Below are 27,386 nucleotides of genomic sequence, written 5' to 3' on the forward strand. Positions count from 1 at the left end.
CATAATTTAGGCAATAGATATGCTTCACTTTTGCGCTCTTTCCTTGGTCATCCCAAACTCGTTTGAGTGATTACAAATTTCATCCAGAATGCTTTGTAGTATTCAGAGACTTGATGCCATCAGCAGAAAGTCAGCTGAAAATAGAGCATTTAGAGGAGACCTCATTGTATGTGAGGAATCTCTCTTCAGCTTGGAGTCTGCACTGTGTCTCCTCCATCATAGTGGCAAACACCTTTGACGAGTTTATATCTTGCTGTTTTATACTTAGCCTTATGTTTATGATCAAATGGCTATTGAATATTTTTCCTCCCTATTATTATGCACTTCAAGGAATCTTAAATGATTTTGGTATTTGGATAGAAGACACCTTGTTGGAAGAGGGCCTTAAGGTGACATTTTGCTCGATGGTATCAAATGTTTTTTTGTTTGTTTGTTTTAGGCAATTGGGGTTAAGTGACTTGCCCAGAGTCACACAGCTAGTAAGTGTCAAGTGTTTGGTCTGAGGCCGGATTTGAACTCAGGTCCTCCTGACTTCAGGGCCAGTACTCTATCCACTGCGCCACCTAGCTGCCCCATCAAATGCTTTTTCTTAATCCCCAAATAATAAGCATAATATTGCCTTATATTGCCTCTATCTTTCAGTAAACTATTGTGAAGATCTAGATCATGGTAGAGTATCATTTTAGAAAGTCTGTTTATTCCCTATCAATATTCCATCAAAAATATCAGTTAATATGTAGATAATTCCCACTTAAAAAACTGTTTAATGAGAAAGTACGTATGTAAGCCAGTAGTTGTTAATGATCTCTGTGTTACCTTTTTATTGTATCAAGAAAGTCTGAAATTTTTCCTGCCTTATCTTCAATATCTTCACCACATTTAGTTATCTTCTGAATAGATACTACTATGTCCTGAAAATGGTGCCTCTGCCAGCAAAAATCTCCATATAGATCTAGTCCAGTCAGGGTACCTTTCCTCTCTCCATTCTCTTTAATGCTATTTCAACCTCCTTTGTAAGGAAAGCCATTAGAGTACTATTATAGTGGCTCCAATTTGATGTTAAAACTGATAATAAAAACTCTTTCCTGATCTTTCCCATTTTTCTTCTATTTGTTGTTCCATTTTCATGTATAAATGCCCATGGAATGACTCTTTAGTTGTATCTCTTGCCAAGTTTTTTTAAACTGGTTTTTACCCTCTACTGACTTTTTCTGATTCATGAGATGATACATCACATAATTATTGATTATCTTTCTTCAATAAATGTTATGGATAAGTTTATTTTCTAAATCAGTATAACCTTTGGCTACCATATCTCTTTCTTTGAGAGGTAAATCAAGTGGTTGTTGACTAAAATATTTTCTGAGTTCAAATGGTCCCCTGTCCAGTGCCTTTCAAACCTTTTCAGAGGGAAGAGTTCATGATTAGAGGCATGTCTTCTGTGTAGTCTACAAGTCTTCGACTTTTTGTTCCTTCTTCCAGAACCATACTTTTGGAAAATACTTCTGATATCCTCACTTATTAATTTAATTTGGATGAGCTTACCAATTTTTTTTTAATAAATTGCCTCTACCTCTCTGTTCTCTGCAACTGATATTGGTACATAATCCACAATTATTTTGATCGTGATCTTTTTGCACATTATTTACCAAGACTATTGGACTGTGAGATGACCAAATATCCTCAGAATAATATGTTAATAAAGACATCAGTCAAGTAATAGACATTGGCCATGTGCCTTTAATGGACTTGTTATTGGTATTTGAAGGGAGGACAAGTGTTTGTTCCTAGAATATGTCATAAAAAGTTTCATTCCTTTTACAGAGTTATCTTTTAGATAATTTCAGTTAGCATACCTCTTTCCTCTTTCTTATAAGACTTTTTCCTACACATCCCATTAGCTTTTTTATTTTTTTTTGGTTGTTGTCTTTTTTTATTTAGTATTTTATTTTTCCCCAGTTGCATGTAAAAACAATTTTTAACATTCATTTTTAAAAATCAGAGTTCCAGATTCTCTCCCTTCCTCCCTCCCTCCCTCCCTACACCCTCATTAAGGAGGTGAGCAATTCAGTATAGGTTATACATGTGTAGTCATGCAAAACATATCCATAATAGTCATGTTGTGAAAGAAAACCAAAACAAACAAACAAACAAAAACCTCAAGAAAAAATGAAGTAAAAAAAAAGGATGCTTCAATCTATATTCAGACAGCATGGGAAGATATTTGTAACTCATAAGACCTTTCTCATTATAATGGTAGTTAGGAGTATACATAGACAGAGGGCACAGTTGTGGGTTAAATATGAAGGACTGATATATAAAAAATAAAATTAAGGAGTGAGAGAGGAATGTACTGGGAGAAAGAGAAAGGGAGAAGTAGAATGGGGGTGGACAGCATTTTTCATCAGAAGTCCCTCAGAGTTGTCTTAGATCTTTGTATTGCTGAGAGTAGCTAAGTCATTCACAGCTGGTCATTTTACAATATTGCCGTTACTTTTTACACAGTACATTTCATTTTGCATCAGCCCATGCAAGTCTTTCCAGGTTTTTCTGAGAGCATCCTGCTCATCATTTCTTATAGTACAATAGTATTCTATCATAATCACATACCACAACTTGTTCAGCCATTCCCCAAATGATGGGCTTCCCCTCAACTTCTAATTCTTTACCCCCAGAAAATATCTGCTATAAATATTTTTGTACATATGGGTCCTTTTCCTTTTTTTAAAAATCTCTTTGGAGATACAGACCTAATAGTGGTATTGCTAGGTCAAAAGGTGTACGTGGTTTTATATCCCTTTGGGCATAGTTTCAAATTGCTCCGTAGAATGGTTGAATCAATTCACAACTCCACCAACAATACATTAAAGTTTCATTTTTCCCACCTCCTCTCCAACATTTGTTATTTACCTTTTCTGTCCTGTTAACCAATCTAATAGGTATGAGGTAGTACCTCAGAATTGTTTTAATTTGCTTTTCTCTAATCAATAGTGAGAGTATTTTTATATGGCTATAGATAGTTTTGATTATTTCATCTGAAAACTGATCATATCTTTTCGACATTTATCAATTGGGGAATACTCTTATTTTTATAAATTTGATTCATAGTCACCCTCACACTCAAATGAGGCCTTTATCAGAGAGACTTACTTTAATTTTTTTTCAGTTACTATTTCTAACTGTATTTCCCTCCCTCCTATTCTCTCTTTATTCCGTTTTCTCTCTCCTTCACCCTGTCCCTCCTCAAAAATGTTTTGCTTCTGACTATTCCTACCCCAATCTGCCCTCCCTTCTATCAACCCCCTTTCTCTTATCCCCTTCCCCTCCTACTTTACATATAGGATGAGATAGATTTTTATACCCAATTGTGTGTTTATGTTATTCCTTCTTTGAGCCAGTTCTGATGAGAGTAAGGTTCACTCACTTCTCCTCACCTCTCCATTCTTCCCTTCCACTGTAAAAGCTTTTTCTTGCCTCTGTTAATTGAGATAATTTACCCCATTCTACTTCTCCCTTTCTCTTTCTCCCAGTACATTCCTCTCTCACTCCTTAATTTTATTTTTTACATATCAGTCCTTCATATTTAACCCACAACTGTGCCCTCTGTCTATGTATACTCCTTCTAACTACCATTATAATGAGAAAGGTCTTATGAGTTACAAATATCTTCCCATGTAGGAATGTAAACAGTTTAACCTTATTAAGTCCCTTATGATTTCCCTTTCCTGTTTGCCTATTTATGCTTCTCTTGAGTCTTGTATTTGAAAGTAAAATTTTCTATTCAGCTCTGGTCTTTCCATCAAGAATGCTTAAAGTCCTCTAGCTCATTGAATATCCATTTCCACCCCTAGAGGATTATGCTCAATTTTGTTGGGTAAGTGATTCTTGGTTGTAATCTTAGCTTCTTTGCCCTCTGGAATATCATATTCCAAGCCCTCCAGTCCTTTAATGTAGAAGCTGCTAAAATTTGTATTATCCTGACTGTGGCTCAGCCATATTTGAATTGTTTCTTTCTGGCCACTTGCAGTATTTTCTCCTTGACCTGGGAACTCTGGAATTTGGCTGTATTTGGGAGTTTTCATTCTGGGATCTCTTTTAGGAGGTGACTGGTGAATTCTTTCAATTTTTATTTTACCCTCTGGTTCTAGAATATCAGGGCAGTTTTCCTTGATAATTTCTTGAAAGATGATGACTTAGGGTCCTTTTTTCATGGTGGCATTCAGGAAGTCCAATAATTTTCCAGTTATCCCTCCTGGATCAATTTTTCTAGGTCAGTTATTTTTCCAATGAGGTATTTGCCTTTGTCTTCTATTTTTTCATTCTTTTGGTTTTGTTTTATTGTTTCTTGATTTCTCATAGAGTTATCAGCTTCCATTTGTTCCATTCTAATTTTTAAGGAATTCTTTTCTTCAGTGAGCATTTAAATCTCCTTTTCCATTTGGCCAGTTCTGCTTTTTAAGGCATTCTTCTCTTCATTGGGTTTTCGACATCTTTTACCATTTGGCCTAGTCTGTTTTTTAGAGTCCTGCCTCATTGCTAGCAAAAAGACCCCTGTAATCTATTTTTGACCAGTTGTTTGACCCCCTTACTGTCTGTGGGCTGAGAGCTCTGGAAGCAGCCATAGCTGCAGCCACTGCCACTGCTGATTGAGTCACTTCCAAGGCCTGTCCCTGGTTTGCTGGGGCCAGGGCTATACTGGCACAACCTGCACCAGACTCTCATCTAGGTGTGACAGACCTTTCCTGTTAACCTTTTAAGTTGTCTTTGGTGTCTGTGGGTTGAGAGGTCTGGAAACCACTGCTGCTGCTGCTGATTCAGTCACTCCCATGGCCTGCTCTGGGTTTGTTGGGGCCCATCTTGCACTGATGCAGCCTGCGTTGAACCGTACTCTCTTACCCTAGTGCAACAGATGTTTCCTGCTGACCTTCCAAGTTGTCTTCTGCTGGAAATTTGTTTAATTCCGTCTTTTTATGGGTTCTGCTGTCTAGAATTTTAGAGTCATTTTTAAAAAGTAATTGGAGGAGTTTGGGGGAGACCAGCCAATCAATTGGTCAATCAGTGAACATTTGTTAAGTGCCTACTGTTAAGTGCCAGATGTATTAAACAGCATATTGTTGCATTAGTCCTTTCCCCATTTGATGTGTGCCTCCTTTATTTTCAGTTCTTTTTTTACAACTAAAAGGGCTTTCTTAAATAACTTTACATATGGATCTTTTCCCTTTTTCTGTGATTTCCTTGCGATATTGATAGGCTTAGTAGGTTGTTACTAGGTGAAAAGACATGCGTAGTTTAGTGACTTTTCAGATATAGTTACAAATTGCTTTCCAGAATTGTTGGACCTATTCACCACTCCACTAAAAATGCATTAGGATTCATGTCTTCCTACAGAGTCTACAACAAATGTCATGTGAGTCTTTTATCTTATTTGTCAGAACTTTAGCAGTTTTTTTCCCCATAATTATTTTTCTAATTACTAGTGATTTGCAGAATTTTTTCATTTGATGATAATTGCTTATGTTTCTTCCTTTGGAAATTCCTTTGACCATTTATCTCTTAGGAAATAGGTGCCATTTTTATACATTGAAATAAGTTTTGTCGACAAATTTGCTGCAGATATTTTTCCCAGTTAACAATTTCATTTCTAATTTTAACTATATTGGTTTTGTTTATTCAAAAATTTCTTAATTTTATGTAAGCAAAGTTGGACATTTTATCTTCTGTGGTCTGCTCTGTTCCTTCTCTTGTCATGACCTCTTCTCTTAGACATAGTCATAAAAGGTATTTTCTTCCTTGCTCTTATAATATGTTTATGATATGACCTTTTATATCTAGCCCATCTATTCATTGGAAACCTGTGTCATATGGTATGAGATGTTGGTTTAAAACTAATTTCTTACAGATTACTTCTTAGATTTTCTTGAATAATAGTGCTTACCCCAGTATTAGAGGAATTTTGGGTTAATGAAACAATAGGCTACTATATTTGTTTTTTATGCTGTGTACATAATCTATTCCATTGATTGTCATCTGTTTTTTAACTAGTACCGAATTGTTTCAGGGATGACTGCTTTATAGTTTACTTTGAGGTCTTCTGTCTTAGGCCTCACTACTCCTGTTATTTTTTTTTTCAGTATTCCTATGAGAATCTTGAGCCTTTTTTTGTATTACTTTTATCATTTTTTCCCTAGTTCTCTAGGTAGGTCGTTGGTAATTTGATTTCTGTGGAACTGAATAAGTACATTATTATTATTTTTTTGTGGGGTGAGGCGATAGCAGTTAAGTGACTTGCCCAGAGTCACACAGCTAGTGACTTGCTTATCTGAGGCTGGATTTGAACTCAGGTCCTCCTGACTCCAGGGCTGGTGCTCTAGACATAAATGCATCATTTTAAGAAATGCTGTCATTTTTTTTTTATATTGCCACAGCTCAACTATGAGCTATTGATATGTCTCCGCTTACCTCTGTTTTCATTTCTCTAAAGAATATTTTCTAATTGTATTTTTATAATTCCTATGTATGTCTTGGTAGGTGGACTCTTAACCCATGTTATAAGTTCAGTAATTATTTTTAATAGAATTTTACTTTCTATCTTTTTTTGGGATTTGTTGATAATATATAGGAAGGCTGATGATTTATTGTGGGCTTATTTCGTATCCTGCTATTTTGCTGAAATTATTGTTTCAATTAAATTTAGTGACTTGGTTCTCTAGGTCATCATATCAAATGCAAAAAGTGATTATTTTGTTTCATCTTTGTCTATGCATTTTCCCTCAATTTCTTTGTCTTATTTATGTAGCTAATATTTCTAACACTGTTAAATAATAGTGGCAATAATAGACCTCTTTGTTTACCCTCGATCTTACTATAGTGACTTCTAGTTTATCATCTTTACACATAATGCTGATTCTTGGTTTTCATAGATACTATTTACTATATTAAGACATAGTGAATTTACTCTTTTGCTTTTTACTGTTTTTTAACAAAAATGGGTGTTTGTATTTTGTTAAAAGCTGGAAGGCTTTCTTACCTCAGGATTGATGTATGATGGCTGGCCTGTATCAGGGTTGACATAGGGTAGTGGTGTGGGTGTGGTATTCTGACCTTGGGCATGCCCTAATCCTTGCTTCATGGTCTGAACCCCACAGGCTTGTGTGCCCCAGTTTTTGAGCAGAGCCACATGGCCACAGCATTTAGGTTATAAGTCTAGACTTAGCTCCCTTATCTCTGCTCTAGTATATAGCTTCTGGGTCTAGTTTTCCATTTCTGCCTTCATCTATGCTAGAATACTTTTGTGCTATATTCCAGTGCTAGGCTTTTCTGACTTAGATTCATCAGCTAGTACCCAAAGGCTTATGACTTTCTCTTTGTGAGGATCTGAGATGGAAAAATACAATTACTGTAATTTTGCCTTAGATTTCTCTATCACTTTTTCATCTAGTGCCCTTTCTTATCCTCGTTGGAGTGGTTGTGGGAGACCTGAGTTGTTTTGCTTCTGTTTACAACACTGTCTTCAGCGGAATTTTGTGTATATAGAGAGATTTATCTCTGTGTGTGTATATATGTGTGCATGTATACATGTGTATATGAATGTATATATTTTATTCTGATGGTGTACATTGTCACCAAATTGGTACCAAGATTAAATAGTTAGAAGAGAGCAACTGGGTTGTCCATGGGAATTACAAAGCTACTTTAATTACCCAAAACTTGTCACTAAAACGAAGTTTCATCTTTTTAACACTAACATTTCACTGGTGTTATTATATAGCTGTATGGCTGTCATAGAATACTAAAATCTCCAAGAAATTAAATAACACTCATGAGACAATAGTGGATGAGATAGGCTGCTACCTATAATAACGAAGGAACTTTGAAAAAGAACCAGAGTAAAGGAATCAAAGAAATGTATGAATGAAAAAAGAAAATGGTGAGTGAGTTAATCAATGGGAAGATGAAGACAAAATTTTCACAAGATCATCAGATATTGATAGGTGGTGATCTGCTTGTTGGAAGGAATTGCTATATTTATGAGATCAAGATCCAGATTCACTTATCTTTTTGAGTACTGAATGTATTGTCATTAAAAAAAAAAAGATTCATAGTAGTTCCCTAATAATATTATATATAATTGCCTTCCCTTTGAGATTTTCTCCAATCACCTGATTTTATGTATGATGAAATGGAGGCACAGGCTCATCAGGGAGGGCCTTTAGAGGACTTTTTTCCCAACATTTTACATACAAGATCATCTGGCAAGTCAAATGAATTGCCTAAAGTTACATAAGTAGTCAGGCAATGTGATGCAGAGCTGTGACTTGAATCTAGATCCTTTGATTCCACATCTAATGCACTTTCCACTTCCACACTCTGACTCTTGTTTTTTTGCTGTTATGTCATGTTGTCTGTGTCTTAAATAACAAACTTTAAGTTAATTTTTATGAGAAAGAAAAATGAATGTACTACATTCCATAATAATAAATTAGACCCTCATGGCATAGATGGTTTTTAAGCTCTCTGGATGTATGTCTGTGTCTTTTATTGAATCTAAATTTCGTGCCACTCCAATAAACTTGAGATAATGCCTTGCTCTAATTTTTATGAATGTTTTGGGATATGGTAAGCAAAGACATAAATATAAATTTTGTTTTATTTTATAGCGGCTCTCATTAGAGGAAATCGCAAAAATTGTGCTCAATTTTCTGGCTCTTTGGACTGGCTAATCAGCAGATTGGAAAGACTGGAGGCATCCTCAGGTATATTGTTTACTTATCTTTTTACTTCTATATTTTTCCTCTTTCCTTTAAAGCACAAAAATAAATCTTTGCATTTAAATAGAGTGTATTTGTGTGTGTATATGTATGTATTTATAATTTCTTCTTTTAATGAATTTGTTTTACTTTTGTTTATCAGGACCTATGATTTCATTGGAATGGGCAACATCAGTTAAGGAGACTACCTCTACCAATGTAGATTAGCTGCTTCTCTTAGAGAGTTACCTGGGGCATTGAGAGATGAATGGCTTGGCCAGGATCATATGATATGTATCAAAAGATGGACTTGAACCTGGATCTTTTTGAATTGGGCGTTTGTTGAAGTGGAATGGATGATCCTGTTCTGTGCAGTTCCAATGTCTGGGGCTTTTGTATCCACAGCCAAATGGAAATAACTTGTCTTAGACATGTTACTAAGAAGTAAAGTAAGAATAATAGCTCCCCTTAGTGGTAGTATTACAGCACTTTGTTGTGCACCATCCTTTTTGTAGAGAAAAGGTAGTCACTGTGTTATCTAGCCAAGGGATTTTAATCAGTTAAGTGTCATATTTGAGCTAATCATAAGCTAATCATAAAGCCTGCAGCTTTTTTTTTCTTGACTCCTAGGTTTGATTTAGTCTAGGAAAAGAAATGGGATAATATGGAAAAGAGTAAAAATGTAAATTTGCTATCTGTATGTGACTTAGTTCCCAGCTCATTAAGTATTTTACTCTATCAAGTCACTTTCCAGAGCATTCATATATTCAGATGCTTATATACTTTATTTTACATAGAATAAGATTTGAAGAAAAGTAGATCTGACACTTTGGTATGTCAGTGGTTGTTGCCAACCATCTCTTCTTGGTTCTTTCTTCTTTTTCCTCCCATATGGAGGTGAAATCCTGACTGCACATATCTGGGACTTAGGAAAGAAAAAGATATGGAGAACTGTAGACCCATCCTGTATCTTGGGCTGATATGGAAAAATGACTTCCTTATTCTCCCTGCATATAAGGATACAGGCAGAAGTCATGTTAACTGGCAGACTTTGGTGGTTACTGGACAATATTGATCATGAGTGTGATCCTGAGCTCTCTTGACTACTCCGGTCAATGTCCTGCAAGAATTCCTCATCAACTGCTGCATCAGTTTCTTAGTCTTTCTATCATTCTCTCACTTTCTGCCTCTCATGTCAATATCTCAGGGGCATAAGTACCTACTGCCATGTCAGAGAAAGGAGGAGAGGTGATGGAAAGAGAGCCTTCAAACACAGTAGACATAGTTTGTGACTTTTTCCTTGTGTCAAAAATACTAGAGACTCATTGCAGCCACAAGTGAGCTGGGGAAGGTTCATTCTTCTGGGACCATGAGAAGTTGCACTTTCATACAGTTCAGTTCTTTCTCCCCTTTCTTCCTTCCTTCCTTCCTTCCTTCCTTCCTTCCTTCCTTCCTTCCTTCCTTCCTTCCTTCCTTCCTTCCTTGCCTAGGAGGCAGCTAGGTAGCTCTGTGGATAGAGCAATGGGCTCAGAGTCAAGAAGACTCTAATTCACATCAGGCCTCAGAAACTTACTAGCTGTGTGAACCTGGGCAAATTACTTACCCTCTCTTTGCACTAATCCATTGAAGAAGGAAATGGCATACCACTCTAGTATCTTTGTTAGAAAAACAAAAGGAAACCTGTTGACAGTATGGTCCATGAGGTCATGAAGACTCAGACATGACTGAACAACAACAAAATTTGCCAAGTACTTGGCTAAACATGAGAGATTCAGATAGAAGCAAAAAGAAAAAAAAAGTCGTGCTTTCAAAGAGATCACCGTCTAAAGGAGGAGTCAAAATGCAAACAACTATGTACAAAAATATGTACTTGATAAGGCACTTCATTAAGTGGGGCTGGGAAAGGCTTCTTGCAGAAGATGGGATTTTAGCTGAGAATTGAAGAAAGCCAGGGAAGCCAGTAGGTGGAGATGAGAAGAGAGAATTTCAGGCATGGAAGACAGCCAGTGAGAATACATGGCATCTGGAGATGGAGTGTCTTTTGTGAGGACTAGCAAGGATGCCAGTTTCACATGATCTCAGAGTACATGGGGGTGAGTAAGATGTAAGAAGACTGGAAATGTAGGAAGGGACCAAGTTATGAAGTTCTCTGTGACTGTTTTGAGTGCCAAACATATAAATTCACATTTGATCCCAGAGCTGATGGGGAGTCATTGTTGTTTATTAAATGGGGAGAGAAGAGGTCACATGATCAGACCTGAACTTTAGGAAGATCAATTTTACAACTGAGCAGAGAGTGCACTGGAATGTGTGGAAACTCTGTGTGTGTGTGTGTGTGTGTGTGTGTGTGTGTGTGTGTGTGAGAGAGAGAGAGAGAGAGAAGAGAGAGAGAGAGAGAGAGAGAGAGAGAGAGAGAGAGAGGCATTCAAGATGCTACCTAGGTTGTCAGCCTAGGGGATTGGAATGATGGTGGTGCTCTCAACAGTAATAGGAAAGTTTGGAAGCTAAGAGAGTTTGAGAGGAAAGTTAATGAGTTTAGTTTTGTTCAGTTGAATTTAAGAAGACCAAAGGATATAAATTCATTATGTGTCATAGGCTGTTAGAGATGTATGACTGGTGGTCAGGAGAGAGGTTTGTGAAGGATAATTAGATTTTAAAATCATCTGAATAGAGATGGCAATTGCATCCATGAGAGTTGATGATATCACCAAGCAAAATATCATAGAAAGAGAAGAGAAGAGCACCTAAGATAGAGACTTGGGGATAATCCTCAATTAGCATGAAGCAAAGAAGACTGAGAAAAAGTGGTTGAACAGGTAAATGGAGAACTGGACGTGTCCCAGAAATCTAAAGAGAAGAGTATCGTGGAGATGATTAAGAACAGAGACTTTTTTTAGTCTTTGTATCACCGCTGTCGGCTTGGCATATAATGAATGTTTATTGTATAGAATTGAAGCTTTAGACATAAAATGTCGCATTCATTGACTGAGATCTTTACATCCAGAGAATATAGGCATGCAACCTCAGTTCCTTGCACAATCTGCCAGCTTCTAGAATGTATTTGAAAATAAGGGGACTAATTTATAAATAAAATTTCAGCTGAAGAAGGCATTTTTATAGGATTTTGGAGATTAGCATGGGCATAGACACATAAAATGAATTTTTTTATTATTTGCTTTTTTTTTTTAAACCAATAATGCTTTCTAGGCTTAAATTTACATGACTGACTTAAAGGAAAAGTGGCATTCTGGCTTTACTGTAAGATTATGAAAAAGAATGCCTACTGCATTTCCATTTCTTTTCATATTTTATCTATAGTCAATAGTACTAGGTTAAATAAAATATTTATAGGAAAATATTAATATGTACTACTCTGCTTTAGTATTCCATGCTTATTATTTTGAAGCTCTATAGAGATGTACAAGTATTAAGTAAATACCTTTGTAGATAGCATAATTAGGTGCCTGAAAAGTAGATACCATTTGCATATATGTAATCGTAAATTGCCTTAATTTGAAGTTTTCCTCATTAATCATTTGCATACTATTTTAGGGATTGACACTTTTTTTCTGTTTTTTCTTCCACTCATGATGTCAGTCTACTTGAGTTTAGCCATCTAAATGTTTCACATTGCTCTTTTGCAGACGCTGTGTTGTGTCTTTAAATATTTTGCAATAAAGTTCTTTCAGAAGACTGCTGGGAATAGTTTCCTTGATAATCTGTAGATATAAATGGGTATTTTATTTAAAAAATAGTTTTCCCTCATGCTATATTCTGTTAGCTTTATAGAATTGTCCTTTAATTATAAAGTGTATGACTAGAACAGTATCAAAAGTCCCAGCTGTCAACTGAAAAGATGTGACTACTATGTTTAAATTCAATAATGATAGGATGGAGGTCAAGAATAAAATTTTTCAGCAATGTGGGATCATAGGATTTAGAGATGGAAAATGCATTAAAGATATATTATCACCCCGTCAGTGTATCCACAGAGCTCCATTTCCACAACCAATTAAAAGACTTTAGTATCATACACTATGAACCATTTAGTCATTATGCCTGACAGGAAGTAGTCAGAAAATATCTGGGCCTACTCTGAAGTTGGGAGGGAAGTGCCCTTTCATTATAAATATCTGAAAGCAAAGCTGCTTCAAGTTTCTGTGTGCTGGATTGGAATGCCTACTGAGCACAGTCATGCTTAGCCTCCAGTCAATTAAGTGTCCCAGTGTAAAGTATAGATAGCTGATACTCCAGAAGTGGTACAGTCCTCCGTATGCTCCTGTTTGTGGATAACACTTTTCTAATTGTGTCAGAATTTAGACTGCTACAGAGTCTCCCAAATGAGATCCTCAACAACTCACAAGATTGCTGCATAAGAATCCATTAAAAATTAAGTATATGAAAAATATCTATTATCCTGCTCTAATATGTGGTTGGATTGAGCTAGTTCATCAATATATATATTTTAGGCATCTTCTAGATGGATGCTGAGCTGAGTCCAGAAGAGAATTAATTAGAAAGTGGACTGGATTGCATATGGGGAGTTAGACAGTAACTGTTCGTTGAAGTAAAACCTTAAGAATTAGGAATATGTGCATCCAAGTCCTGCCTCTGACACATGCTAGCTATGTTAGCTTCCACAGATCATCTCTTACCATTTGAGACATCTTGTTAAGAACATAAATTACCTATGAGATGAATTGTTTATCTACATTAGTAGAAGGGCCTTCTATACCATACAGAAGAAATTATAGCTACAAATTAAAAAAAATATTCAGAGCATGCTAAATAACTACGAATTATAGAATATTATAATCTTCAAATAATCACGTTATATGTGACTCAAAAGGCAAAGGAGAAATATATGGTAAGTAGAATGAAGCATAATATCGGTGATGATAAATGTGTAATAAAGAACATTAATCATTAAATATCTGATCAGAAATAGAAATGGGCCAGCAGCATAGCAAGAGTAAGAAATAACAGATGCAAAAATTGAATGCTGTACTTATCCCTTTGCAAAGTTCAACTGTCTATAAGAAGCCCTCCATGATATTTTGTAGATCCCCTTAGTCTAGACACTTACCATTTCTTGGACTAGTGAATACATTCCTAATTAGTTTCCCTGTTTCAGGTCTTTGCCTTTGAAAATTCATCATCCACACAGCTATCAAAGTATTGCTAATGATGGTGGTGTTGATGATAAACAATAGCTAACATTTATATAGGGCTTTAAGCTTTACAAATGATGTCTATGTCTGTGATACATTATTTAATCCTAAATAGGCCTAAGCTAAGATCTGATCAAATTACTCTTCTGCTGAAAAAGCGCCATAAGTGTCTCCTTATTTGCCTTTGATGTCAGGGGATTCTCTCAACCTCTTTGAGAAGCATACCATTGAGCTGGATGTGACTCAAAGGTAGGGAGCCGCACTGAAAGCAAAGAGATTATTAGCAGACCAAGGAATACTCTTCTTGCTAATAATAAATTCAGGTTTCTAGGGTATGGATTTTTTAAATAATCTTTCAGGTCTGCTTAGAGTACAAAGCCAATAGGGAAACTTCTCTCTCTTTCTGGAAAAGATTATACTTGTTCCAAAGCTTGTCCATATTTCTTTAAACTTTTTATTTTACATTGCTGTTCACCTAGTGTCTTTACAAACCACTATTAGAATAAAACAAGTATTAATCCAAGAGTGTTGTTTATTAATGTATTTCATTTGTTCAAAAGCATCTCAGTGGGAGGATATAGTCAGCTGCACACAGAGAAGAGAAAAGGAAATTCTCTGTATAAATCTCTGGGCCTTTTAATGTTATCTGCATTGGTATTATTTATGCAAAAACTTTAAAATTTTATGTAATCAAATCTATTTTACCTCACATTCATCTCTATCTGTTTTTTGGTCATGGAACTCTTCCAATATCTATAGATCTGAAAGGTAATTTTCCCCATACTTCAATGATTAACTTATAATATCACCCTTTATGTCTAACTCGTGACCTAATTTTGAACTTATTTTGGTTTGTAGTGTGAGATGTTGGTTTATATCTAACTTCTGCCAGACTACTTTCCAAGTTTCTCAACAGTTTTTATCAAATAATGAGTTCTTGAAGACTTTGGGTTTATCAAAAACCAGGTTACTCTGTTCATTTGCTTCTTAATATTATTTACCTAGTCAGTTCCAGGGATCAACTTCTCTATTCTTTATCCAGTACCAAATTGTTTTGATCACTATAACTTTGTAATAGAGTTTGATATCTGGTATTTTAGGCTACCTTTCTTCCCTTTTTTTTCCATTGATTCCCTTGATGTTCTTAACTTTTTGTTCCTCTAGATGAATTTTACTATTTTTCCTAGCTTTACAGAGTAATTCTTTGGTAGTTTGATTAGTATTACACTGAATAGCTAAAGTAATTTAGGTAATATTGTCATTTTTATCATATTAACTCAGCCTAACTGTGAGCAATTAACATTTTTCCAATTATATAGCACTGTATTTATGTGAAGAGTGTTTTGTTTTGTTTTGTTTTTAACATACAGGCAAAATAGGTTTAGTGGAATGTCTTTAGTCGCCGTTGAAAGTAGCAATTTTGGAAACATTAGTTTCTCCATAAATATATGCAAACCATTTCCAAAACCTGAGAAGAATTATACAATTTGTAATCATTAACTGAATGATTGCCATCCCTTTTTATATGATGTTTCATCTCTTACCTCCCACCCTATCCCTGAACTTGATGCAATAAATCCCTACCTGTCTAGTTTACAGAGTAAAATTGTGTTAAATTGTAAATATCATCATCAGTGTTTAACTCTATATATCAATAATGTATTGGAAAATATCCAGTTTCAAATTAGGTTCCTATAACATGGCAAAGTAGATGTTTCTATTTTAAAATAAATTATTGAAAGCATATTTTGACGAAGGGTAGGAGGCTAATCAGGAACTTATCAATGCTCCAATTTGAACTGCACACTTGCCTTTTTACTTCTTGAGAAAAAACACTTTTGGAAGTCATACACATATTTCATTAAATTATGCAGCAGTCTTTTTTTTTTAATTGTCTCAGAACTGTTTTATTGGAGATCTCTGGTCACCGAATCAAGTTCAATGTTTCAGGACAGTAGGAATGGTAACAAACTAGATAACAGCAACTAGAGCCAGGATGGCCTTCTTTTTGTATCCAAGCCACCACATTTGTCTTTGAATCTGTTTAGATTTGTTGTTAAAAGCTGTTGCATTATCTTATAAGCTTTCTGATTTGTCTTGTAGCTCATCTAGTCTCTTTCTTCTTTCAACCACTTTTGTAATATCCTCTTGCATGACATCAGTTACTTCATCCACCTGATTCTGTACATGCCTAATTTTGTCATTCCAAGGTCCAAATTTTGGTCCAGATGGGCCCTTAGGAAAAAATCCTCTTCTCCATCTGAATCTCCTTCCAAAAGATTTCTCCTTTCACTTTTCATTGAACCAGTGACATCCCCATCTTTTAGGTGGCACTTGAATTTAGGAGTCATCTTTATTACTCAAAAAGTTGTTTTCCTTTTCCCAACTTTAAGAGGCAGATATGTACCACCTGGGCATCTGCTGAGAGGCTTCTGGTCACCCCTTAGAGCCATGCCCGCCTGGGCTGAACTGGGCGAGGGGAGGGGAAGAATGTTTTTTAAATTGTGTTCATGCTCTGGGAGATAGACTTCCAGGTATTTTATACTCTGTAGTTATTTTAAATGGAATTTCTCTTTCTATCTCTTCTGCTGGGTTTTATTAGTAACATATAGAAATGCTGAAAACTTATGTGTGAGATTTATATCCTTCAGCTTTACTAAAGTTTTAAATTATTTCTATTAGTTTTTTTTAGTTGACTCTCTTGGGTTCTCTTAGTAAACCATTATATTAATTTTCTCAATATCTATACTTATTCCTTCAATTTCATTTTTTTTTGCCTTATTGCTACAGAAAGCATTTCTAGTACAATATTGGATAATAATGGTGACAATGGTCATCCTTGCTTCATCTTTGACTTTATTGGAAACATATCTAGCTTATTCCTATTACAGATAATGTTAATATGATGAATTTTGCTTATAATTTCCCTAATATTGAACCAGCACTGTCTTCCTGATATAAATACCAACTGTTCATAGTGTATGATTTTTGTGATATGTTATTACAATTTCCTTGCTAATATTTCATTTAAAGTTTTGCATTGATATACATTAAGGAAATTAATCTATAGTTTTTTTTTCTCTCTTTTGTCTTTCCCTGAGTTAGGTATCAAGACCATGTTTGTGTCATAAAAGAAATTTGGTAGAACTCCTTGTTTATTTTTTTTTATTTTTTATTTTTTTAGGCAATTGGGGTTAAGTGACTTGCCCAGGGTCACACAGCTAGTAAGTGTCAAGTGTTTGGTCTGAGGTCGAATTTGAACTCAGGTCCTCCTGACTTCAGGGCCGGTGCTCTATCCACTGTGCCACCTAGCTGCCCCCTATTTTTTTCAAATAGTTATGTAGTATTGGATTTAATTGTTCTTTAAATAGTCTGTAGAATTAACTTGTAAATACATCTGGTACTGGAGTTTTTTCTTAGGGAGTTCGTTTATGGATTATTTAATTTATTTTTCTAAGGTAGGGTTATTCAAGTATTCTATTTCTTGTTCTGTTAATTGGGGCAATTTATATTCTTGGAAATATTTATCTATTTAATTTAGACTGTCTTGAACTGCATTTGAATTGACTTAACTTGCCTAAGCAAAAGTTCTGGTTGGCAAAGAGCCTCTCATGTAATGCTCTTGGCATTACTCAACAAATATACAAGGGCTGTCTTTATAGCCCCCATCCTCTCTCTTATTTACATATTCAATTTCCTTTTCTTAATCATCTGAGCAACTTATATTTTGGTAAATATTGATCCATTTCACTTAGGTTGTTAGATTTATTGGCATATAACTGGACAGAATAGCTTTAATTTTATGTTCATTGGTTGCAAATTCACCCCTTTCATTTTTGATACTGATAGTTTGATTTGCTTCTTTCCTTTTTAAATCAAATTACCCGAAGGCTTATCTATTAAAAAAAAGTTCCTAGTTTTACTTATTAGTTTGATGTTTTCTTCTAAACTTTCAATTTTATTACCATCATTTTTATTTTGATATTTAATTGCAGTGGTGTTAATTTGTTGCTTTTCATGTTTTTTTTTTAGTTGCATGCACAATTTGTTACTCTGTTCTTGCTCTCTTTTATTGTTATAACCATTTAGAGATACTAATTTCCCCCTAAGTACAGTTTTGGCTACATCTTATACATTTTGGTTGTCTCATTGTTACTGTTACATTTAATAAAGTTATTTTTATTTAGTTTCCAATTAATTTTTAATCTATGCTTCTAAAACCTATTGTATGTAATTTTATTGTATTATGGTCAGAAAAAATGTTTAATATTTATGCTATTCTGTATTTTTGTAAGGTTTTTGTGGCCTAACATGATCAGTTTTTGTGAAGGTTCCATGCGTAGCTGAGAAATAGATATGCTCCATTCTGTTTCTATTTGGTATTCTCCAGTTTTTGCACATTTTTCATACCCACTTCTTGACTTTGTACTTATTTTAATATTGGGCCTTCCTCATTTCTGGTGAGAGGCAGGATGTCTGGTCCGAGCATTTGTCCTTTTATGACCTTTCGCTTCTTTCACAGTTCAGTCTGGGACCTATCATATCTAAGTTTTATAAAAATTTTGTTCATCTAAATGTCTTTCTTGTTGATTTCAAAGTTAGATAGTTCTAAGAGGGTTAAATTGAAGTTTGTCTCCCGCATGCACCTCATTACATAATTTTATTTTGTATTTACTCCTGCATGTCATTTAACTTTCCTTTAAGATTTTACATGCAATTCCGTTTGTTAAATATGTGGTCAGTATTGATATTAACTCATTGTCTATGGCACTTTTTAGCAAAATGTATCTTTTCTTTTTACCGCTTTTAATTTGGTCTGTTTTTGCTTTTGCTTTATTTGAGATCATGATCCCTGCTTTTTTTTTTTTTAAACTGCAGTTGAAGCATAATAGATTCTACTCTGGCCTCTTATTTTAGCTCTATGTATATGTTTCTCTTTAAAGTATTTTTCTTGCATTGTTGGATTCTGGTTTCTAATCATTCAGTCTCTTCTTTTGTTTTTTGGGTGAGTTCATCCCATTCATAATCACAGTTATGATTGCTAACTGTATATTTCCCTCCATTCTATTCTTTTATTCTATTCCTCCCCTCAAGAGTCTGTTTTACCTCTGACCACTGCTTCCCTTAATCTATCCTCACTCATCAGCTCCCTCCACTTTCTATTAATCCCTTTCCCTCCTGCTTCCTGGTTGGGTAAAATGAATTTCTATACCTAATTTTGCGTGTGTGTGTGTGTGTGTGTGTGTGTGTGTGTGTGTGTGTGTGTATTCTTTCCTCCTTAAGCCAATTCAGATGACAGTGAAGTCCCAATATTGCCAGGTCTTAATTGTTTTCTAAAATAATTTTTTGATCTTTTAAAAAATGCCTTTCTTTGACTCTTCTAAGAATTATTGTTGACTTGCGTCTAATCTGCATTTTTTCTTTGAGGCTTTGCTTACAGATTTTTTGAAGTCATGTGTTTGTGACTTGAGCTTTCTTTCACCGCAAGTATCTTTTTGTTTTGTTTTGTGTTTTTGCACATTTTTCATACCCATTTCTTGACTTTGTACTTATTTTAGTATTGGGCCTTGCTGATTTCTGGTGAGAGGCAGGATGTCTGGTCCAAGCATTTGTCCTTTTATGACCTTTCGCTTCTTTCACAGTTCAGTCTGGGACCTACAGGTTTTCAGTGCTTCCAGAATGCTTTGATCTGGGGTGTGTGTGGGGGTGTTCTGTTCATAACCTTCCTGGTCTGAGCTCTTTAAGTTCCTGACCTAGGTTTGGGTCTCTTGCCGTATGTGTAGTTGAGTTTCAGTAGGCTGTTGCTGGACTCAGGCCCTGAGAGGTTCTGTAGGTTCAGAGCACCAGGACTTCTGGCTCCCCTTAGTTCTTGGGCTTCTGTCCTATTTATTCCATCATGGGCTTACATGCTGAACTAAAGGTTAGAACTGAGTCACTGCTCTGCTCCTGTACTCAGAGCCTGTTTCTGAACACAGCTGGACACAGCTAAGTTTCTGAAATTTGTTCCTTGCTCATTATACAGTTAGGCTTCTGCTCATTCACAACTGCTTCTCTTGGCCCTGGAACTGTTACTGGGAATTGGGTAATGAGTGATAGAGCTGCCAAATGGCAGCACTAGTTCAGGAATACCTGAAGGCTCTTCCTGCATCAGTGCTTCCCGTTCTGGTGCTCTATCTCAGTTCTCTTTCATTCTCTGGTGCTGAAATGTCTCCGGTGCTCTTGACTGGTCCCCATAATAAGGTCTGCAAACCTCTCTGTCTGTCTTTGTAAGCTGCCCTGAGCTGAAGAAATTATTCTCTGTGACTTTTTCTTGGCTTTCCTCATCAGAATTTGGTTTGAAACATGTTCCAAGTTGCTGTGGTAGAATGATGGCTGAGCCAAACAAAAATACTTCCTCTTATTCCTCCATTCTGACTCTACCCCCTTTAGTGCCATTTGTCTTAACTCAAGAAAATTATCATGAATTGCGATGATAAGAGTACAAATATGATGACTTCTTTGTACTTGATGGTTCAAAGAATTATTCATAAAAATCTTTGGGGATTTTCCCCCCTTTTCACCTTTTTTTTTCCTTTCTGGTTTTATTCTTAAATGCTCTCAGGATGACTTTGATTAGTTAGGTCTCTCACCAAACTTTCTTGAAACTGAGTTTTCCTCCCAGTGCCTCTCTGTTTTATAAAGCTATACCCTCATTCCCAACATACCTTTGTATTTATTCTCTCTATACTGGTGATGCCAAGGATTGAACATGACACTGGAGTCAGGAAGGAATCTGAATTCAAATGTGGTCTCAGACAGTTAGTAGCTCAATGACCCTGGGCAAGCCATTTAACATCCATTTATTTAAGTTTCCTCAGCTTTAAAATGAGGATAATAATAGCTCCAACCTCAAAGGGTTGTTATGAAGATCAGTATTTGTAAAAGTGCTTGGCATTCTCCTTGGCATATAGTAGGAGCTATTTAAATGCTTATAACCTTTCCCCCTTCAGATACATAGTGGATCTGGGATAGACAAATGGTGGCCTGGAAGAAAGAGTATTTTTAACATTTTCAAATAAAGTTTTATATTATTTGATAATGTAAAAACTTTTTAGCTCAAGGGAGGCACAAAAAGACAAGCAGAGCTGGATTTGGCCCTCAGATTATAGTTTACCAACTCCTAGACTAGATGATCTCTCTAAAGTGCTTACTTTCAGAATCACTTTTTATCCACATAGTTTGTTGTCCTTCAATCTTTATGAAATGTTATGTATTACTATAGATACAGATATAGTATATTTATGTATAGTATATGGTATACTATAGATATAGTATATATAGTATATATATGCTATATATAGAATAGATATATAATTTACATGTAGTATCTCTATTGTGTGTATAGATATATAGTGCATATAATATGTATAGTACAATATAGTACAGTATAGTATAGAATAGTGTAGTGTAGTGTAGTACTTCAGTCGTTCAGTTGTGCCCTACTCTCTGTTATCCTGTGGACCATAGCATGCCAGTACTGTCCATGGGGTTTTCTTGCAAAGATTCTGGAGTGGTTTGCTTTTTCCTTCCCCAGTGGATTAAGGCAAACAGAGGTTAAGTGACTTGCCCAGGGTCAGTTAGGAAGTGACTGAGACCTGATTTGTACTCAGGTCTTCCTGACTTAAGGCCCAGTGCTTTCTACTTAGCCACCTAAGTGTCTCCATAGTAGAGTATAGTTTTGTAGTTAGGTAATATATATGTATGTGTATACACATAACATAAATAACACATTTTATGTACATTGTGTGTATGAATACACACACACACAATGTCTATTATTGTTGTTCATTAGTTTTCTTTTTAAATCCCACATTGAGGCTCATTTCTCACTAACCACTTGTTGGGCTATATTGAGATATCAGAGCACTCAGTATAACATTGATAATTGGTATAAGACTTATTTCTCAGTGACACCAGACATATGAAGAACATTCTATCAGAGCTAAAACCCATGGTGAAAACCAGTCAATCATGACAAACTCTCGAAAAAGTGATAGTTTGCTTGTAGGAGGAGACAAATATAAAATTAAAGTAATTTACTAAAGCATATGCTTAATTTTCTCAGTCTACTGAATCTTTCTTGGGGATGATATTTTCCTGTGGTTATCTTGTTTCTAAGAATAGATAATGAAAAGAATAGATAAAAGTCCCTGGGCTTTTTTTTTTCACTTTTATTACTTTTGTTTTGTCTTTAGGGATTCTAGAGGTTTTACACTGTGTATTGGTGGAAAGTCCAGAAGCTCTGAATATTATTAAAGAAGGACATATTAAATCCATTATCTCACTTTTAGACAAACATGGACGAAATCACAAGGTGAGGGAGATGTATTTTATCAACCTAAGATGAACCAAATTGTAGCAAAATAGGATAATACGTCTTACTGGGATTATTCCACTGACATTAGTGACATGTCAAGTGGTACTAAGTACTTTACAGACTATGTTAACACATAGGAATATGATATGTTTCCTAACTTCTAGGAGCTAAGAATGAGGCATTGAAAATATGGGAAAAAAGAAAAACTTAAACACACCGCAAACTTTTCCTTAAGAGAAACTATTTTCCCTTTTAGTTTCAATTGTTTTGTAAGTACTTTTGGGAATAATTGATGTTTATTCATATGTAGAATTAAATAAGATTTGAATTTTTATAGAGAGTATATTCTTGGAAACTTAAAATTATGACTCCTAGGGAATCACAAGGACGTTTGCTTCTTTCTAATGTGAATGTTACTGATTGAATTTGAATAATAAAGAGTAAATAAAATGAGAAGAAAGCTGTTTTCTTTTTTAGGTTCTGGATGTCTTGTGTTCTCTCTGTGTTTGCCATGGAGTTGCTGTCCGTTCCAATCAGCATCTAATCTGTGACAACCTCCTACCAGGAAGAGATCTGCTACTACAGACACGTCTTGTGAATCACGTGAGCAGGTATTTTTTTTTTAAATGAAGTCAAATGACATCTAGACTTTGTAAGTCTCTCTTCTAAAAGTAGTATCTTATAAACTTTTGGATTGTACAACTTAAAAGTATTATTTTACATTAATACCATTCATAAAGTATTCACTTTATTACTCAAATACTGAAATGGATTCGTGATCTTATTAATTCTAGAATTACTTCCATTGGTACAAATTGTAACCCAGTCATGCCTACCTACCATACATAACTCTTGTCCATGTACTTCCATACATTTACCATGGTAGGGGAGGGTCTGCCCAGATGTGCTAGAGACCTTCTTTACTTGGTAAAATTACCAGTGAAGTACTCTTGTTATTTATCTGCTATCCCTTGTTCTTAACATATAACTAGCCCTTCTTTTCTTTGTATCATAAAATTCCTTGATGTTATCTTTTACTCCTAATCTTTGAAGTGACTCATTGATTATATGTAGTAGCCTATTCATAACCTTCATGTACCTCTGCATTGTCTTCTATGTGATACTTATTTTTAATTCTTCAGAGGTAGTTGTATTTCATGACCATCACTGTTAAAGTAGACAAATTGAGAAAAAAAAGTTATATTATACAAGCTTAAAATTAAGTCAGAGGTTTTATATCTTTATCATTCCATGTAGTAAATCAAACTAAAACGGGTCATCTAAATAGCTAAATTAAATTTAAAGTCTGATGGAATAAGTTGAAAAGAGAAGTAAAGACATGATAATTTTTTGTATTCATAGAAGCAAGTAAAATGTGATGATTCAGTTTGTCCCTAGAAGCTTTTGAAGATGTGACTAAAATTTAACGTGCCAACCTCAGTAATCAAGCATTTATTAACTACATACCATGTGCCAGAAACTGTACTAAGCATGGTAAATAAAAGTTAATAAACACAGCTTTCTCCTCAAGGATCTTGCATTTTGTGCCATACATTTTTGTGAGGGAATGAAATGTGGCGTCTTACACTGGCCAAAAAGGAATTAATTCTGTAATTAGATTATGGAAAGGGGAAAAGTTGGTTTTCCTGTTATAGTTCTTTCAACTATAGCATATGTTGAAGACATAGTTACTTAAGTATATGTGTTATCCAGAAGCAATAGAAAAAATTATAGTAGAAATTTCATATTTTACTCCCATTCAACCAAAATCAAAGAATTATGGTTTGGGTTTGTATAACTCTCTCTCTCTCTCTCTTTCTCTTTTAATTAAAGAGATAACAATCCTTTGTTGACAATTTTATGTTGTCTTCAATATATTGTGCAAAATGTCCAGAGATGTTCTAGAATCAACTCTGACTCTTGAGAGCCAATTGTTAAATTTTGTGTGAGCATTAAAACCTCAGAAATCAGCAGACACTGCAAATCAAGGACTTATTTATTGTTTCATTGATTGACTAGACTTAAGGAAGTGATGGAGAAAATATTAGTAATGCAGATTAAATTTAAAAGTGTCTTGCATACATTTTTTCCAGAGAAAATAAGGGCATTACTAGCATACTCTGCAGATATCTTAGGAGGGTAATTAAACTAGAAATTTAAACATAATTTACCCAGAACAGCAACATTATATTGATTGAATTATGTTCAGAGTCAAGACTGAATATACTTATATACTAAATTAGTAACTATATTTAAATGATATGATTTTGATCTCCGTAAAGTATCACTAATGTAAACTGAAAGTGATGATGTCATGTGTATTTGGATTTTTTCAACTGATATTTTTTTTTCCTCTTAAAAGCATGCGGCCCAATATTTTTCTTGGCATCAGTGAAGGGTCAGCTCAATATAGGAAATGGTACTATGAACTTATGGTAGACCACACAGAACCTTTTGTGACAGCGGAAGCAACGCACCTGCGAGTAGGTTGGGCTTCAACAGAAGGTTATTCACCCTATCCTGGGGGTGGTGAAGAATGGGGCGGAAATGGTGTTGGGGATGATTTATTCTCCTATGGATTTGATGGACTTCATCTATGGTCAGGTAAATACCATTTACTTTTACAAAGTTCCAAAGAAAGCTTTTTTGCCCTTATAATTAATTTTTGCATCTTTATGAGACCTACATGTTCTACTTAGGGATATGTATCTTGTTCAAAGATCTGATGTTTGAAGAATGTGCTTATTTTAGTAAAGCTAAAATCCATTGGGATGGAGATGGTAACAAAGGCATTAAAATGAAAGCATATATTTAAAATACTGTATTGTGTATGAATGATATGTGTGTATTTAATTTCAATTTGTTTTAATTTGAAGCGGCAACATTTTTCTCCCTTCAATGATATGCTCAAATATTTGATTTCTAAGTTAAAAGGGTGCAAAAACAGACTATTTTTTTTTATTTCTGGCTAGATAATACAGGAATAAATTCATAAGTAATTGAAAAATATACTCATTTCAGAACAATAAAGATGGTTAAGATGAAATTAATGGTTATTATTTTGTCAAGATCAGTTAACTTTCCTTTTATATATTTAGATTTTCTGCCATATGATGTATATATATGTTTAGTATTGATATTGTTGCATTGTCTTTAAACCCTTTAGTAATATTTATTTGTTTATCTTTCTCTCTTGATAACACAAATTTTTATTTTTGCTCTGCAGTATAAGTTCTGCTTTTTTTTCAAGGAAGTTTATAGCCAGTTTTATTCCAGCCTTTTATTTTCATTTTGTATGTATTTGATTTTTAGATACGTTTCTTGCCTGTAGCACGAATTTGAACTTTTTTTTTTCCTCTCTGTTTTATCATTCTCTTTTATCTTATTGAGTTGCTTTAATCTATCCACATTTAAATGATGACTTCTAGGTTTGTTTTCCTCTGTTTTTTTTGGAATTGATTTTTAACCCCTTCCACTTTTAAGTCATTAACTATTTTGTTGATGCTATTAGTCTGTTAGTTCTGTTTATACTTTTTAGATGCTACTCTTCCCATAGGCTCGCTTCACTTCCTCATTCCTTTTTGCCAGCTATATGCCAAGTCTTTAAATTGTTACTCATCACCCCTTGTCCTCCATCTCCTCCTTGTTTTTCCCTGCCCAGGTAAACAAATGAGTTCAAAAATCTTCCCCTCTTCTAACCTTTAATTTTTAGTAGAGTACTTTGACTGCTAGAAGTTTTCCTTTACCTGGAGCAAGAAAGATTTTACCAACTCTGGAGTCAAAGGACCTAGGTTCAAACTTGACCCCTGAAATATACTACCTTTGTGACCTGGGGCAAATCACTTCATATCCCTGCAGTTGTATGTAACATGGGTTTACTCTGATTTCTTTCTCTGAGGGCCAGTTGTGTTTCATTTCATCCCTCCCTCGGGATTCTTCAGTACTCTGGGTCTCTCTTTTCTGCCATTGGCTAAAACCCTCACCAATTTTTTTCTCCCCTCTTTTTGGGGCAGAGAATACCACCTCTCTTTCATTTGAGCCCTTACCATCAGATTAACTTTTATAAAGGAATATTTAATTAAAAAATTAAGTAAGAATTAAAAATATTTTCCTTAACATCTTAGGGGAAGTGCCCCTTTCCTAGCTCCCCATGTACTGCCTTATTCTTGGGGAGGGGAAAGGGATTGGGTTAATGGTTTAGCTAGTTTCTATATAACATTAATTCCACCAAGTTCAAATTCACAGCCCCACTGGGGCTTTAGAACTAGTACATCTCTTCTCCTGGGAATAGTAAGTTGTCCTTAGAAGCACAGCCTTTTCTCAGAGAAGTTGGTCTTCTAATGTCTAAATCCCTCCCCTTAATCCACACTCAAAATCCCTTATAATGTTCCTGTGCCTCTTCTCCCATGGAAGGATTCTTAGGTGATGTGATTTCTGTAGGGCCAAGTGCATCACCTTCTGTTTGTTCTAAACAGTCTCTATTATCTTTTCACTGTTCACCCATAGATGTGGTATGGATGTATCTTTCTTTTATGCCATAGATCAGTTTTTTTTAAAAAAAAAACCAATAACTTATAAACATGACAGAATTGATTTCATTACTTAGTCCACTTTTTTTTGTTTGGATGGGCAGTCAGGGTTAAATGACTTGCCCAGGGTCATACAGCTAGTAAGTATTATGTGTCTGAGGTCAGATTTGAACTCAGGTTCTCCTGACTCCAAGGCTGGAGCTATATCCACTGTGCCACCTAGCTGCCCCAACTTAGTCTCTTCTTGATATGCCTTTCTTGTATTTCAGGTTGGCTTGTTTGTGAGCTGAATAAATCTGTTCACCTATTTGTTTTTTTTTTTAATTCCTCTTTTTGAAGTCTACCTTTCTTCACTGATGATTTGCAATCTGCAGTTTGCAGATTTTGTTTTGGGTGATATCTTGAACTTGTTAGCTTTGTGAAATACACTATTCTATTCTATCCTGCAGTTTCTCATGAATATAGAATAATCTTGTGTTATTGAAATTGCCTTTCCTCCATGAAGCTTTTTCTGCTGGCTGTTTAAAAAATCTTGTATGTGCTATTGAAATTGTGGCAGAATGCATAGAGATGAGGATCTTAG

General features: G+C 35.1%; 1 protein-coding gene across 1 annotated transcript in view; it reads left to right on the forward strand.

The window, feature by feature from the left end:
* RYR2 (ryanodine receptor 2) overlaps window positions 1–27,386 on the forward strand; it is a 794,727-nt gene that overhangs the window by 386,408 nt on the left and 380,933 nt on the right. The window contains 4 exon segments of the mRNA XM_078156251.1: window positions 8,658–8,753; window positions 22,153–22,271; window positions 22,752–22,885; window positions 24,637–24,878. Coding sequence (XP_078012377.1) covers window positions 8,658–8,753; window positions 22,153–22,271; window positions 22,752–22,885; window positions 24,637–24,878 — 591 coding nt within the window.

The sequence above is a fragment of the Phascolarctos cinereus genome, unplaced genomic scaffold, assembly GCF_003287225.1.
Source record: "Phascolarctos cinereus isolate Bilbo 61053 unplaced genomic scaffold, phaCin_HiC Scaffold_5;HRSCAF=322, whole genome shotgun sequence".
In the NCBI taxonomy this organism is placed as follows: Eukaryota; Metazoa; Chordata; class Mammalia; order Diprotodontia; family Phascolarctidae; genus Phascolarctos; species Phascolarctos cinereus.